Raw genomic sequence first — 16,629 nt, 5'->3', positions numbered from 1 at the left:
TAGGCAACTACCACTGCTGAGAAGACATGCTAGCAACTCTACCAAGAAATGGTTAACTCAGCACCTCACTCAGCAGCACCTTCAGTTTTTCCTGCTTGCTGTTTTCTTTCTACATCCCCTTTTCCTTCCACAGAAAGGAGAAACATGAGAGATGGCTGTCTCCAACTCTTATTCCCATACTCTATCATTCATACTACTAAACGACTTCAGCTTGTAGAGATTCCTGACCTCCATTTTTCCTCAAGCAGGACTTCCATTCCTCTCACCTTCTTTAAACTGTGTTTTCTGACATCGAACATTTTTCAGAGAACTCCATTTGAGCTCCAGCCACTTTCCATGACCTCATACCTTTTTTTCATCTGACTTGGAATCTAAAGTAGAAGTTGATTTACTACGTTTCTTCAAGAGCTGTAGGCAGAGATAAGAGTTATACACCTAGAACAATAAAAGTGGCAGGATAAAAAAGGGCTAAGGGATACTTTTAATGTGGTAGTAAACAAGAATGCCTGTCCACAATGTGTGAACATTGAAGAAAAGCATGTAATCAAGGCCCCACTTAATTACTTAACTGCCTCAAGAGACGAGCCAATGCAGTTCATCTGGACATTGGACGTCCCCATCTTGGAACCATATGTGAGCTCACTGCAAACCAGACAAAGTCATGATCCCCAACCTTTACAGCTAGTTACACTCATCTCCAAGTACTACACATCTGAATTTATTCGAGTTTCCATGTCTGAATCAGTCTATCTGGTCTTTTATAACTGCTGAACTATACTCTTAAGTGTAATACACAGTGTCCATAAATGACTCCTAATAGAGATACATACTGCTGCATTAAAGTTCTTGGACTTTGGTTTGTTAGATTTTATTTCAGCAAGTGATAAAGTTTCATAGGTAGCTCAAGTATTCATAGCAGCAGCACCAAGACTGTGAGCAAGTACTTAAAGTTGTTTTAGAAAGGTATTTGTCCTCATATACTATAATAAAAAAGGTCTAACTCAATCACCTTTGTCAAGATTTACTCTGAGGAAGTGTGCTCAATGTTGACTTACATGCTGTAGCAGGTGTCTGGCTGGTATTACCTATCTCACAACAGAGGTACTTTCTAAAGACAGAGGTAGTTGTTCTCTTGTACTCTTCTCAGAAGAATGAAAAATAGCTCACTTGTTCTCAGCAACAGAAGCTAGCAACAAGAAAACAGTTTTCCTTAAGACATACAAATCAGGCAATCTAGATAGATTCCAGCAAATGCAAGACTCTTGAAAACCAAGCCACACAGTAGTAACATCAGGTTACTTGAGTAAGAGCCTGTTCAAATATAGAAAACCAAGCTATCTGTGCTTCCCATATATTTAATGCAAAGAACACTCTAGATACCTTCAATAAAGATTCTTTTTCCTGGAACTGTTTTGTTGGCTAACAATTAATAGCTGAAGTCTTATGTTAATCAGTCTAAACAATCCATAATGTTTTCACTTGTGTCTTGGAAACCAACTTTCCTGACTTAATGAAGCTATACTTCTTTTGTAAGGTAATATAATGATACCCTGCGAAGCACAGGTTTTAAGTTCCATAAATAAAGTCCAACCAACCTGCAGCTTAAACAGAAAGGTTTCCAGAGAGTACTTTTCATGCTGTAGCTTCATTAAGTAAGAAAAGTAACTTCTGAGAATTTACTTAAAAAAATATTTTGCTAATAGCAACCAGAACCTTTTAGAATCATAACAAATTGTAAGCTTCCTTACCTCTACCTAAGTTTTCAGTAGTAATAGTTTTAGAGACTTAAGAGTTAGTATCAACGTGTCTTTGTTAGTTTAGTAATTGACAGAAGTCACACAGAATGCCCCTACCACAGAATACGCTAAAGAAAAACTCTTTAGCTGCAGGCAGAAAGATATATTCTACACACTGCTTCTATTTCAAAGAAGTCAAACATTAACATTCTCTTGAGTAAACACCTAGTATTCATTTCCAGACCAGAACTGCATCTGTCCACTTCAATGAAGTGCAGAGAGCTCTACTCTGGAGGGAACACATATGCTCTGGTGTAGGTAAGCCCTCATGACTCATCTGCTTATCAAGTCTAGTTGAGGTTAGGTTGTTTGGTGGGTTTTTTTTCCCCCATCTCTGCAAAAAATGAAATTTGAATCAAAAAAATCCGGAACTCCTATTATGAGGAGATTCCAGTCTTCAATGTAGAATTTGGCCAATTTCACTCCTCATGTCAATACTTATTACTTACAGGACATATGGATTTGAAGGTACCAGTTTTATAAACTGACCTGGTTTTCAATTTTGGCAAAGCTCACTGTTAAGTTAGATAATGAGAATGTTAACTTAATGGTGTTGCTACATATACACACATATAATCATGAATTTTAGATTCACGTTAAAGATCTGTGCAGTCAAGAAACTTTTATCTTCACTAGCATGAACAAATCACATTTGTCCATCATGCATACAACCATGTCAGAAGAGCACAGCAATGGAAGCTTAAGAGAAAGTATCTACACCACAGTTTAGGCAGAAAGAAAGGGAAAAAATGCACCAGGACCAGTCTGTATCAAAGCCATCTATTATTTCAGAAAAAATAAATATCAGATTGAAGACAGCACACTTCTCTTACACGTCAGACTGACTAGTTACTACTAGTCCTTTTGTGCATCAGAACATACCCACGCCATTCAATGCATTCATATGCAATACTAATTCTACCCTTCAGAAAAGGAAGGCCAAGGAATATTCTATTTTGTCATAGACGTCACCTTTACTGTTTTTCCAAGCATGACAACTTAAGTAAAAAAAAAAAAGCCAGAGCACAAGACATTTTAAAGTTTCAGCTACCACCATCTGTGTTCATTTGTGATAGTAGTTTATACACTTTGTTTCTGAAAACCCTCCTCCCAGAACTTATGTGGGCTTCAAAATGCTTTACAAGAGAAAGAACAAGTCAGGAGCAAGTTCAGTTCTGTCTAGCATCCCCAAAGTTACAGTTACATCTGGCAAGTTTCATACCTTCCACACTTAGTCACTTCAAATCAGAAGCAGTTCTAGTTAATGCCAATTCATTTGTTCACTCAAACCCTGCAATACAGGGGCAAAAAATTATGCTCATTAATAGTTTATAATGCTGTCTTGGGACACAAATGTATTAAAGCAGGTAAATAGTTTCCCACACATCTGGTTTACTGGCTACCAGATAGATGAGGGCTAGAGTTGCTTTGACTTTCTGGGGCTATTCAGAGAGGCCAAAGTAACTGTAGAGGCAAGATATATGCAGGCACCAACTGTTTTAGCTGGGAGTCAAACACCTCAATGTTAAACAGCAGTCTAACGAAGCATTCCCTTCCCATTAAATGGGTACTCTAAATCCTGCTGCTTGCCAGAAAAGTCTTAAAAAATATGCTGTAGCTAGGAATGTACCAAAAAAAGCTATTTTCAGGTAGGGGGAATAGAATGAGCAATTCAACAATACACATGAAAAGCTTTGCATCTTTCACTGACTTATTCACTTCACAATCACTGACAAGACCGATGTACATATTTCTGCACCTGCAATTGTAGAAGCAGATAAAATATTTAATATGTAATTTACAGTGTATTTTACCAGCTTGGCATACAGGACAAACAGAATATATCAAAGTAGTTGACAGTTATAGGCTTGTGGAGGCCCTGCAAAAATATTACTTCAGATATCTGCTAATTTAAAAAAAAAAAAATCAATTTGCATTTTAGAAGTGATACAATTCGATCTACCACAAAATACAAAGAGCTGCAAAAACGTATACCATTCCAACAACAATGTATATAAGTTATTAAATAATGATCTGATTTAAAAGAATATAAATGAAGCCTTTAAGTAGGTCTTTTCTACATGCATATTATTCCTCATTAAAGAAAAATATGTAAAAAGGCCATTGGTAATTGCTTTGTTAACCACTGTAGAAAATGCCAATTCTCTGGTCACAGATGCCACTAGTTTAGCACTTAAGGTCTCTGCAGTGTTACATGTGATTATTTTTAAATACTGTTAATTCTATTACTCCATTGGTAGAGAATGCGTGACTTGGAATATGGCAGTCTTCATACTGAGAGGGCAGTGATGCACAGTTTTATAGTTATCCAGAAGAACAGCACCCTCCACTGCTCTGTACTTGTGGCTCATCATCAATGATCTGTACACCTCGCCTTGCTGTTCCTGACTGACTGGAACCATTGCCTCTTGCTCTTTCATCCACTTGAGCAGTTTCTATCATTCCTGTAAAGGAAGAAAAGTATTAGACGACATTCCACTGCATTTTTACACCAGACTTTGAGATCTTAATCTATTTGAGTTACATGCACAAAGTTCAGCAAGACTGGTTCTCCTATTTATTATGCAGAAGTAAGTACTCGGGTATCACATGGCATAGCTGCAAGAACATACTTAAGTCATCTTCCTAAAGCACCAAAAATCCAGCAGCTCCCGTTTACTAAGGGTGCTCAGATGTTCTGGAGTTACTGACTTCAAAAGCTAGATTTACCCACACATATCAAGAACATTCTGTTAAAAAAGAAAACAAACAAGAAACCCCACACACCACACATATACCACCCCACCAAAAAAAACCCAACCTACTCTTAGACATGCAGGTGAAGTTTTGCTTAAATTCTTGTATCATAAGAACAAAATTAATAGGACAACTTCCCTGTGTCACAATGTTTTATCATACATTCCATGATCTTTACCATTTGCTTAGACTGCTGTGTACAATTTGCATCATTGCAACTTCAAGTTTATGATTTGTAATTGACATCATTTGAGGAGATTTTTGAAAGAGGTTGAAACATAGGGTTTGAAGCAAGCAATAGTAAGACCAGTCACATGAAGTTTGAAGTTACTATTTACACATGCTGAGTGTTGGAGCACCACTGCTCTTTCAAAGTGATTTTTGAAATACAGCATGAATTTGCAATATTGTAAGCATCCATACATCAAGCTTCCATAGCTGTTACAGTACACTGGTGGCTTCAAGTAGACTCAGATGAAGTCAGTTCTTAGTAATAGTTTACATGAAGGCTTTTCCATACGGTTTCAAGCATTCTGAAGCCTCGAGCATTTTTGTGAATGAGCTCTTTACCAACAAACTAGATAATACCTACTTTTACAAAGGTCAAGAAACAGTTCTTCAATTCCTTTGTTCTGTTTAGCTGAAGTATGATAATGTTTTGCTCCAACAGATTCAGCATACCTGTAGGAATGCAGATATAGAACTTCATTGTACTGAAGGACTCAATCTTTCTAAGCCACTTTACATGAAGCAAAAAGATGATCACAAGAGGTTTTACTCTGAGCTCAGAGTTAATGTACACATGCTGATTTAATGTAAAAAGGGAATTATGTGGTTAAAACTGCCATGACTCATAAAAAACACAAGATGAAATAAGGAAATTTTCATGTCTAGAAATGCATTTAAACTGCAAATGTTGACTTTAATCATGTACAACTCTCAAGTTACACTTTGGTCAGTAAGGACATTCCAGGACTCAGATACTAACAGAACACTTAAGAGAGCAGCCAGCTAGGCACTGCTGGTTTATGCCTGCCAGTTGTTAACAGCATCACAAGTTTATTACTCCAGCATAATTTTGCAATGACTGTTTCTATTAATAATTCGTGTGACTTACGTTTCTGCTTCTTGCACTGAAACATGTCTCTCTTTTTCCAAGTCTATTTTGTTACCTGTTGGAAACAAGTAAATCTTTCAAGTCTTTGTACTCCAAAATTACCCAAAAGAAAGCAGTCATGTAATCATTATACACCATCACCTTCTTACAAGCTGTCCCAGTAAAGATCAACTCTTATACAGATCTCATTGGAACACAACAATATGATTTAAGAAACCCCTTTCACTCAAGCATTTACAGAGAATGAAGATGAAGTTCTACTTCCGTAGAGAGATCACAATAGCTAAATAACTCCATATAAGCCACTGATTCTGCCTTCTGCTTTTCTTTTGTAATTTATTAGGCAGCTTGTCTGTGCTGCAGAGGTAGTTTTTGTAGAATATCCATACATCTATCCTCCTGAAAGTGTTTTAATCACTAGATCCGATTTAAATCTAAACCTCGTACTTCTGTTGCATTGTTTCCATCGAAATATCCAAGCTCTAAGATTCATTCCACCCCCCATAGCACTTGATTACAAAAACAGATAAGCATCCAGTCTATGCCGCTGAGAACAGTAAAACACGTGACGTTTGAGTACTTGCAAGAAGGATAATACACATTTGAGGTTTATGTTTCTCTTTGTTAAACTACAGTCTGCAGGTGTCTGTACCATGCATTTCTAACATGGTGCGTCATTAAACAGCTTGTTTTTCAAAACTAAGTCTTATTTTCCTCAATGTGATCTACTGAAACTTCTAGCTCCAACTGGATTTTAAATATCAAATTAACATAAGCTTTAACTCCTTCACATGTACAAGCTGTCAAAGTAGCATTTGGAAGATGCTATTAGTCAAAAGAAACATTTCTCATTCAGTGATTAGAATCATATGTTAAAAAGGGCTTACCTACTATACATAAACAGATTTCATTTCCCAACATTTTTCTTAATTCCTTAACCCAGTTTTTTACCTGCAAAAAGAACAGACATATGTTTATTTTCACCCAATATACTATTACCCTAGGCATTGCAGAACTGACCCATTTCCTTCATTAACTGTTTATGCTAAACTTGAAACAAACATGTTTAGAGCAACACAGATGGACAAAATATTCTTTAGATAGCTACGCATGGCTCTTGTTCAGCAGGTTTTAGTTCGCAGTTGAAATTAAGGGCAAATTACTTATATTTCTGGAGTAATTGAACCATTTTATCTAACTTACCACACTCGTGTTAGCCCCACTCCAAAGAACAAGTTCACTGCATTGGCCACTTTAGGTCAGGCATGAGATCTTTTATCAACAGGGACTTACTGACAGATCACAAATGGTACTTTCAAGGTAGAGGTACCTGAACTGGATTGTTCAGGTTAGGTTATAACAGATGTTTGTTTCCTGAGACAACAGATGGGACAATGGTGTCGAGTCAGCTGATGGTAAGGTATCTGTTATCAATTCTGTTGTCATGCTTTGAAGTTGTATAATCCCTGCATTGACTTAGGGACTGCTATTTTAAGGGAATTTAAGTCATGAAGAGAGGCAATCACTTCAAGAACCTAAAAATAGTTAGGATACATGATACAAAGGTAGTTATGAAATAACGTCTACAAATTAACCTTCCCTTTTTTTTTTTCCTGAGAATTTAAGTATTTTGATATCACAGAATTTTACTAAGTAGGGCTTAGCATGAAAAGGCACAAGTTGAAGTTGTACTCACAAGTCATCACAATTCTGCAGATGAGGGGCAAGAGTTTAACGGCTAGCACAAATGCTTTACTTGTCCTACATCATACTATTAAATTACTTAAGCTGCTGTGGAACTACACCCTTTTACTATTTCTATCACTGCTAACCCAAGCCTTGCCCATACAACCACTATTTCTTACACCTTTACACAGAAGTCCTACTGGTTTTGCCATAAGCTAGTTGGAGACAAAGAGTGTCACCAGTTTTCAGCTGGAACATCCTATAGAGCAATAGCACCAATTTGACACAGGGTTGGAAAAAACTCACCTGCCCAGACTGATCAACTAATACTGCTGTAAAATAATCCTCATCAGGTTTTGATGAGGATTTGAAGCCCAAGTATCTATTATCACTGAGAAAGTAATGTTTCCACTATCATGTATTACAATTTCAGAGTTCTCAGATCTGTAAAAGGTCATGTCACTTAATATCTTTTAGTGATTTGTTTTATACAGTAGAGATCAGTATTGCATACTATCACAACAGTACTGGTTTATGTTTATAGCCTGTCACAGGTAACTCATACATCTAATTCTCTGGTGTTCTTTGAATAACCCTGCTAGAACTTCAGTAAGCTGAAAAAGTCAGCCTTCAAAAGAATACTAATAAGACATATACTTCCATTATATGGTCTAAATTTGCAGATGTAATATGTACTGCTATTGCTGAAAACAGAAGATTCTTATTTACATACTCATATCACAGATTATCTTTCAATCGGTTTACTTCTCACACAGAGGTAAAAATCTGTCTGGTACCTTTTGAAAAGAGTCTTCATCTGTTATATCATATACTAGAATAGCACCATTAGAATCCCTGTAGTAGATCGGCCCCAGTGCATGAAATCTTTCTTGACCAGCTGTATCCTGCATTTAAAATACGCTTGTTAGCATTTAAGACAAAGCAAACAATACTTCATGAAACTCCAAATACTTTGAAATTTTACTTTATTAAGTATTGCCTAGCATTTGAGTTCTAGTAAACCTAAGTAATTTTTCAGGAAAATACTCTCTTTAGCTAGCAGAAGGAAAATAGGAAAGTAAACATACCCATATTGCAAGGTTTACTCTTTTGCCACCAATATTTAGCTTCTTTGTAAGAAAAGATGCCTGGAAAGCAAAACAGATTAGAGTTAAGTTTTACACACAAATGTCTCGCTTGACTTCAGATTAATTTACTAATAAAAACATCTGAATCAATAAAAGACAGATTTATGGATCAAAATACTCTTTAAGCCAGAAGGCTGAGTCAATACTATGCCAGTTAGTCATTTCACTACAGTTTGCCAGGAGTCTATTCTAAATAAATTTGGCTTAAGCTAACCATTTACTGCTGTTACATCTTTTTGCTGCTGTTTTGAATAATTTGGGAAGGATAAGAGAGTTGTGTGGAGAATCTGAATTCACAACACTGATAAGCCTAAGCTGAACTCAAAGCATTTCACAAAAGTACATGCAGTTTGGGTAGGAACCAGCTTAACAGGATTTTTGATTTGCAGGAATTAGGCAAAGTAGTCCCTATTCGTAAACTACTAGAACAAAATAAAATAGTTTGACTTTATCGCTAAATCTCTCAGAACGCTAGTATTGTGAGAGTTTCCTTATCTGTATCTTTTCCCTTTTTTTCTTCAGGTGAGCCCACAATTCTCTCCATCTGTTTTTGGAGGCTTTTTCGGGGCAGTGGTGTAGTTTGGTTTTTGTTTGTTTGTTTTTTTCCCCAGACACTACTCCTGAAAGCTCAGTGATATGCTTCTCGGCTAACACACAAAAGGAAAGCAAGTGGCAGGATAAGAAAAGCCTCAGAATATGCAGAGAAGCTGATCTAAGAATTGTACTACCTTATCTTCTGAAAATGTTTTACAGGACCAGAGCATATTGCAAGGTTAGTCTAATTTCAGTAACTCAAAAGCATGTCTGTTATTCTCCAAGCCTGCATGATCTACATTTTCAAACACCACCTCTGTTACCCTTCGGTGGCTAAAAAGGGGCATAATTTAATATAAGTTTAATAGGCTAGAACTGGGTCTGAAGGAGTTGACACAAGAGGAACCTGCTCCTCCCTTTCTGAAGACTAGCAGTAAGAGGTTAACATCAGACAATTCAGTTGCCAAGGGTCAAGTTTTGTCTTTTGCCTTAATTATGCTCAATTTTCCTTTTAGCTTCACCTCAACTTGCATTTGGATACGAACAAGCACTCAGTGGTATCTTATGATACATTAGTTCAAGATCATTTTAGGCTGGACTGTAGCAGCTCAACATGAGCTCTCTGTATGAGCACTGACCAGGCCTTGAACTAACTAGAAGTTCACGTGTACGGGGAAAGTGTCATGGGCCAGATCAGCTGCTTTAATCAGGCTGCTGCTTAACTACTACCAGACCATGGTAGTTCAATTTACACCAGCCTAAACTGCTGTGAAAGTGCCTCTCTGGAGTGCTGCCTGTATTACAGTTAAAGTTATCCAACACTCAGCTGCCAGAGCAGCTCCTGCTCTTCAGCTACCTCCGTAACATCAACTCTGGCATCTGTATGACCTAAGATGAGAAGATTCAAGAAACTTTTCTTCTTTTCTGAAGTAAATTATACCTTCCCCCAAAGCTTTCCACAAATAAATAGATACACAGAACAGAAATAAGAGAGACTAGAGGAAAGAAAAACACCCAGAAACCTTCCAAGAGCAGATAGCAAAGAACTAATCATTGTGACCATTGTATTCAACATAACTAAAGCATTAATGCTACCTCTTCAGTCTACAGTGAGGTGGCACAAGTCAACTTCAGAAAAAGTTCCAGACAGCATGTTAAAACTATTTAACACTCTAGCCAACTTGTAACCAACAGCTTAACAGCAGAGTAGCAAACCTTAAATATCAGGAAAACTAATTCTTTAATCAAAAACTCTCCAGAAAGTAGTTTATGGCTTTCAGCTCACTGTCCCTAAGGATTATCCGATCAGTGTCTAGTCTTCATATCATAATTTGTCCTACTACACCGGAGTTTAAAAGCCAAAAGCATAGAGGTGACTTCAGAAGTTATAATTCACCAACACTTGGGCCATATTAAGAGAAGGTATGGTTAGGCACAATGAATCGAGCTTACCTGACCATATTTTATTCACCTGCTGCACTACAGTACTTGACATTCTATTGTAAATCTCAAAGGAAAAGCTCTTCTGAGCACTGTTAGCTTTTGTCACAACACTGACAATCAAATCTGTCCAGTTGATATGAATTTCACATAAGTGTGTGAGAATTACATCTCTGGACCAAAAGGCAGAAAAATCCTTCACAGAAACAGGATTTATAGTTAAAAAAAACACCACAGAATTCAGTATCCATGAAGTTATATCATGATGGCTTTAGACATTGGCCCAACTAATAGCACAGATACCTTTACTATCTGACAGAGCAAATGTTAAAGTAGGCTTATCGCCATAGATAGGCTTTGCTTAAGTATCACCAGTCCTTCAGGTCACTACAGCTTCCAATAGCAATACTGTCTTTTAGCACTAAGAGTAGAGTATTTCCATTCCTATATACCCAAGTATTAGAAGACCGATACATTCAAGTAATCCTTTCTAGTATCTCCTAGAAAGAAAAAATAATCACAGGAGACTGGCAAGGGTATTCAGCAGTGGGCTATTGTACTTGCTCTCTGAATTAAAATTTGATGAACACACACATACACCCACCCCACTTCAAGTTCCATTTGTCTCATGGAAAAGCAAGGTTACTACTCCTCACTCATTTTGAGGTTAGAGAGCAAAAAAAAAGAATCAGGTAAACAGCAGGACTATGCAGTTTTTAGAAATTTGAGGGGAATCCAACATGGAAGGAAGAACCTTAACTACTGTTTTGAGATAGTTTAGGAGCCTAGTTTAGGAAAAAAGTCAGCTGCCAAGAGCGTGAAAGCCTTTGAAATCAGTACAGTCTAGACAGCGTTAGGTAATTACACATTGAAGAGGATTCAACATTTTTTCCAATCTCCCAAGAATTTACCAAATTGAGTACTACAGATTGAAGCCTGAGTTGTGACTCATCTTACAATCAGTCACTCCTTTCCATATTATTTTCATTACTACGACAATTCATTTTTGCTAGGACTTTCAAAAACCCACAAATATACAGGACCGCAGTTAATTCAAAGATAAGTAATCCCAAACAGCTCTTTGAAGCAAGCTACTAATTTTGGTATTTTGACTCTAGTGTCTTACGACTGGTCTGAAGAATACTTATACACTTAGAAGAAAAGGATAATGCAATTAGAGAATGGAATTTTAGCTCTTACATGTGCCTGTAGAAAATATTCTATTTCTTTTAATTCTTTCTTCTAAGAGCTCAGTTTCACGTGCCTGTCAGACCCTGCTAGGAGCTGAGAAAGGAGTCCGAGTAGAATGCAAGGAAGACCCAGCTAGAAAAGATTCTCTAGAAAGTCACTGCATAAAAGCAGGTGTATGTCACCTGCCCCTTGACTGCTTCAACAGAGGCAAGCCAGGCATACGAACACTGCATATAGCACAGAACCTCCTTGCACTGCCTGTTTTTCCTGCCCCCGCCCCCGCTATCTCAGACAGCAAAGACAGCCTTTCCAGGTTACACAAGTCCAGCAAAACAATCAGGATCTGTATAGTATGATTAGCACTGCATCAGCAGGTCTCTTGGGTTGGATATTTTGCAGTCCTCCACACATTTGGGAGATTTGTACACAAAAGTTGTATTTATCTTGAGTAATCAACTAACAAAGTACCTACCCAAATTAAAAAAAAAAAATGTTTGACAGTAGGTTTATTATTGGGGTAATTCCAGCACAGTTCACTTAATAGCAACATATAGCTTACAATCATTTTATCAAGACAAGAGCACTGACCTCAATATTTCAATCAATGAGGACTAATTCTAACTGTCCCACCAGGTCTGACAACAGGTTATGGACTGTATTAACTGCTTGCAAAAAACCCTACCTTTCCTGCATCAACTTTGTCACATTATTCTATGTAAATGTTTTCCTATGTGAATCAGTACCTACCTTAATTTCAATTTGCAGGTCATCAGTATCTTAAGTACATGACTTTAAGCTAACATAACTACAGCAACACATCCCAGCAGCCTCCTAACCTCAATGTAAGGAAGTTCCAGTTCACCATTTCCCTCTAGCTAGCATTTAGGGAATGGGGGGGCGGGGGAGGGGGGGGGGGGAGCGCAGGTAGGGAAGAGGAGAGAAACAGCTTCCTTTCACTAAAAACTTCTGTTGCTAGCACAAAAAGAAATTCTCCTATTTGGGTGCACACAGGTTAACTTCACAATAGAATAATACTTAAGTGTTAGAATTCAGATAGGAAAGCATAGATATACATTAGATAAAAGATTCACACTGATGAATTTAAAGATTTCCTGTGCTCTCCCCCATCATTGGGCTCACACTCCAGGAAGCAGCAGCCAACACCATTGAATAAAGTTTCCAGAAGGCTACAGTCTCACCACCCTTTTTGTTGTAATCATACTGGAATAAAGCACTACACAGTACTTTTTTTCTAAGTCGGAGATTACTGTGGATGGAGACCCTCTCCTCTCAGTATCCAGTGATTCATCACTGGGGTTCCTTTGCTGAATCAGGAGCTAAATATTTATCTAATTTTGGCTTTATTGGAACAAAAGTAATTTGCTACAATACTTTGAACTGATGCCATGAAACAAAGCTACCTTATCAGATTAAGCCTTTAATCTTAAATAAAAAATGAAGATGTTTTGCAAAAACATCACTTCATTGCTTAATCAGATATTCTAGTTTCTCCTTATCTTATTTTTTAAGGGACGTTTTAATTTGCTAGTGGAAGAACTTACTAAAACTTTCTTCTAGAACTGTAAGATGTAGGAAAACAACAATAATCAAGATAGTAATTCACAAGTGCACATGATGTACAGTAAGAACCAACAGCAACTTACATATTTTAAATCAATCAGATGTACATGTGGCAAGGGAGGCTCAGAACAGAAAAGCAAATGGGTTGAGAAACACAGTGCAGCCAATTAAAAGATAACAGAAAGCAAACAGAAACCCAGTCACAGTAGAGAAACAAAATCTCAGTATCAAGTATGAGCATGTGCTTTCACTCTTCTACAAGCACAAACTCCCCCTCCAGACAGTCAAAACTGAAAGCTCTCAAGCCATAGTACCTAGAGACATTTTACTGTCGACATTTTGGAGCCATTTAAAGGTCCATTTTCTGACATCTGTGACTCGAGTCTGTATTCCAACTCACTTTTTGCTTCTAATTTTCAGTTTTCCACTACAGATTTAAAGAACATGATCAACAAAAAAACCACCAAGCTACATCACATGACAAACTACTCAGGCTCTACTCTTTCTACGTGGGATATCAGAATCCAGCTATACATGATCATTTCAATGCACTTTAAATGATTGTTTGCTCCGTGCTACACTTCAGGTGAAAATTACAACTGCAGCTTTGACAGCTACAAGCTACCATTTCTGTAGTGTGGCAAGTATCAATTACCTCTATGGCAATCAGAGCTACAATCAGCTTGCCATAAATACCACACCATGCCTAGTAAACCTACCAATAGATTATCCAACAGCAGAGTATGAACATAGGGTAACAAAGTTTAAAACATGTTCTTTATAGCAAAAAATGGAGCAACGGTATCTTTTATGAAATACTCAGTGTAGTGTATTTTTTCTAGTGAATCTCTTAACGTTTCTTTGGTTTTAAGGGAAAGTTTCACTATTAAATACTTTCAAGGTAGCCAACCCACAAGAATTCTCCCCTAAAGGCACAGGAATAGCGCACAACTACCCTAAGGCTCTCTTTTGGCATCACCTACTCTTTATCCTGTACTCCACAGAACCTCAAAAGTAGTTCAAAATCCACTAGTGGCCCACGTGGTGGCAGGATTTGTTTCTTTATTTACAGAAAAAAAAAAGAGTGTATTAAGAGCAGTATACATTACAGTGCTAAAAACCACACTGTCATAAATATGCTCACAACTGCTAAGAAAGATGCTATGCAACTGGTGTAACTGCCAATAAAAAAGTTAAGCAAGCAGAGATATCCCAAAAGACTTAACATACAACCCACAAAGTTTAAAACATGTTTTCTGAGACCGTGTACAATATAAGCGTTTATTTTGTACCATGGCATATATGGTACCATTTACATGCCAGGATCATTTACAGCCACCTTCATCTTATTTGTCACCGGTTCTCGGCACTTTCAGATGCCCATACTGTAACGCAGCAGGGTGCAACCTCTGCTCAGTAACTCCCAGTACATCTGCTGGGCTACGGGGCACCACGCGCTTTGAAGTTTTGCTGCTCCAACAAGAGTGCTGGTCGGTATGAGAGCTCACATACTTGTTAGGAGGTGAAGATGATTAATTGCAGAGATATCCCAAAAGACTTAACATACAACCCACAAAGTTTAAAACATGTTTTCTGAGACCGTGTACAATATAAGCGTTTATTTTGTACCATGGCATATATGCCACGAAAAAACCACTACTTTCAAGCAGACACCCTGTCACATTTCATAAGTGGAACATCACTTTTTAGTTCTTTGTAAATCAGCAGATAGTACTACCGAGAATCAGGCCAAAATTCAGGGAGATAACGTGACAAGCAAGTAAGCCTTAAGAATCTTTTCTGTTATTAAATCATAAGCCTTAATCTCATAAACCATTTCGTACAAGCTGTTCTCTTTAAACAGCAGTATTTATGTAGTTCAAGTGTTAGGATTTAAAAACATGAGGAAGACTATAATTAACAAAAACGCAGTACATAGGAAACACTTAGTCATCAGTCCAGTACCAGTGAACACAATAACAACATTACTTTCAAATCATGCTTCCCAAGGTACAAATGAAGACATCACTGCAAAAAACAAACAGCATTAAGAATAGAAATGAGGCCTTTACGTACTAAAGGTCTGAGGTATAAAAAGAACCAGAAAATTAGCTTCCAGCAAACCCTGCAGGGGACAGCCACCATTTAAAGAGCGGCAGCGGTCACTCCGGCCACCGTTACGCGGTAAACAAGACGGCTCGCACCGAAAGCCCAGCGCGGGGTTACGCAGCAACACCCCACGAGCACCATGGCGGAAGGGGCCGGTCGAGAAGCGCCACAGGGCGACCAGGGGCGGGCTGGCACCGGCCAGCAATCCTAGGAGGAGCGCAAGGGAAGGGGAGAGCAGCAGCGGACCCCCTCCCACCTCGCCCTGGCCCGGGAGCTCCAGGCAGGAGCTCCCCGCCCGCCCCCGGCCCGGCCCGCACCTGCAGGGTGGTGATGTGCTTGTCGTTGAACTTGTTCTCGCAGTAGCGCAGCACCAAGGAGGTTTTCCCCACGCAGCCCTCCCCGAGCAGCACCACCTTGAAGGAGAAGCTGCGGCCCCCGGCCGCCGCGCCGGCCCCCGCCGCCATCCGCGCCCCGCCGCCGTGCCGAGCCCGGCCGCCGCCGCCTCACATCAACGGTCCGCACCGCGGCCGCGGGGCGCCGCCGCCACCAGCCTCGCCGCCGCCCAGCCGGACGGGGACTCGCGGGGCGGGAGGGGGAGCAGGCAGGAAGGTGCCGCCGAGAGCGCGGCGGATGGGAGCGAGGGGAGGGACGCCGAGAGCCACCACGGACACCAACAGCCACAACGTTCCCCCTAATGGCGTCTTCTTCCTCCTACGTCACGCACCGCTCGGTCACGCGCACCCTCCGCCGCCAATGGGAGGGGTGGACGCGACGGCGGCGAGAGGCCCCGCCCAACAGCCGCATACGGGAGGGGGCGGGGAGAGGCGAAGGGCGGGGTCTGGCGGCCGGGGCCGGGGCCGGGGCGAGCGGCGGAGGCACTCCTCCTCAGGGCGCTATCCCAGGCCCGGCGGGAAGGGCTGGGTTCGGTTCGCTCCGCTGCTGCGTGAGTGGGCGCAGCGGTGTGAGTAAGTGTACGTGCCTGCCGACGTGCCTGCTAGCGGCGCCGCGGGCGGCTCTGCGGGCGCCGGCAGCCCGGGCCCGGCCCTGCGGGGGGGGGGGCCTTCTACCCCCGCAGGGGCAGGCCGGCCTGCGCGGCCGGGGGCGGGGCGGGCGAACCACCTCCCGGCAGCGGCTGGATTTTTCCATTGCCCGTAAAGGGCAGACGGAGCGGCGGCTCAGGGGAAGGCAGCTGCTCGCAGAGGTCCGCCGTGGCGGGGGTGAGGGGGCTTCTCCTCGGGTCTGTCCCCGCGCAGGTTCTAAAAATACCTGC

The 16,629-nt window shown here is 40.1% G+C and overlaps 1 protein-coding gene across 1 annotated transcript; it reads right to left on the bottom strand.

Annotated features, from left to right (window-relative positions):
• Nucleotides 1-2,564: 2,564 nt before the first annotated feature.
• RAB21 (RAB21, member RAS oncogene family) lies at nucleotides 2,565-16,065 on the bottom strand. Its single transcript, XM_068401148.1, has 7 exons — nucleotides 15,677-16,065; nucleotides 8,445-8,504; nucleotides 8,154-8,261; nucleotides 6,558-6,621; nucleotides 5,671-5,725; nucleotides 5,146-5,234; nucleotides 2,565-4,261 (listed from the first exon to the last, which is right to left on the bottom strand). The coding sequence occupies exons 1-7, from the start codon at nucleotides 15,821-15,823 to the stop codon at nucleotides 4,122-4,124; spliced, it is 663 nt and encodes a 220-aa protein (XP_068257249.1). The 5' UTR covers nucleotides 15,824-16,065; the 3' UTR covers nucleotides 2,565-4,121.
• Nucleotides 16,066-16,629: the final 564 nt, after the last annotated feature.

This window comes from Nyctibius grandis, chromosome 5 (assembly GCF_013368605.1).
Source record: "Nyctibius grandis isolate bNycGra1 chromosome 5, bNycGra1.pri, whole genome shotgun sequence".
In the NCBI taxonomy this organism is placed as follows: Eukaryota; Metazoa; Chordata; class Aves; order Nyctibiiformes; family Nyctibiidae; genus Nyctibius; species Nyctibius grandis.
This window is presented reverse-complemented; position numbering and strand designations above follow the sequence as displayed.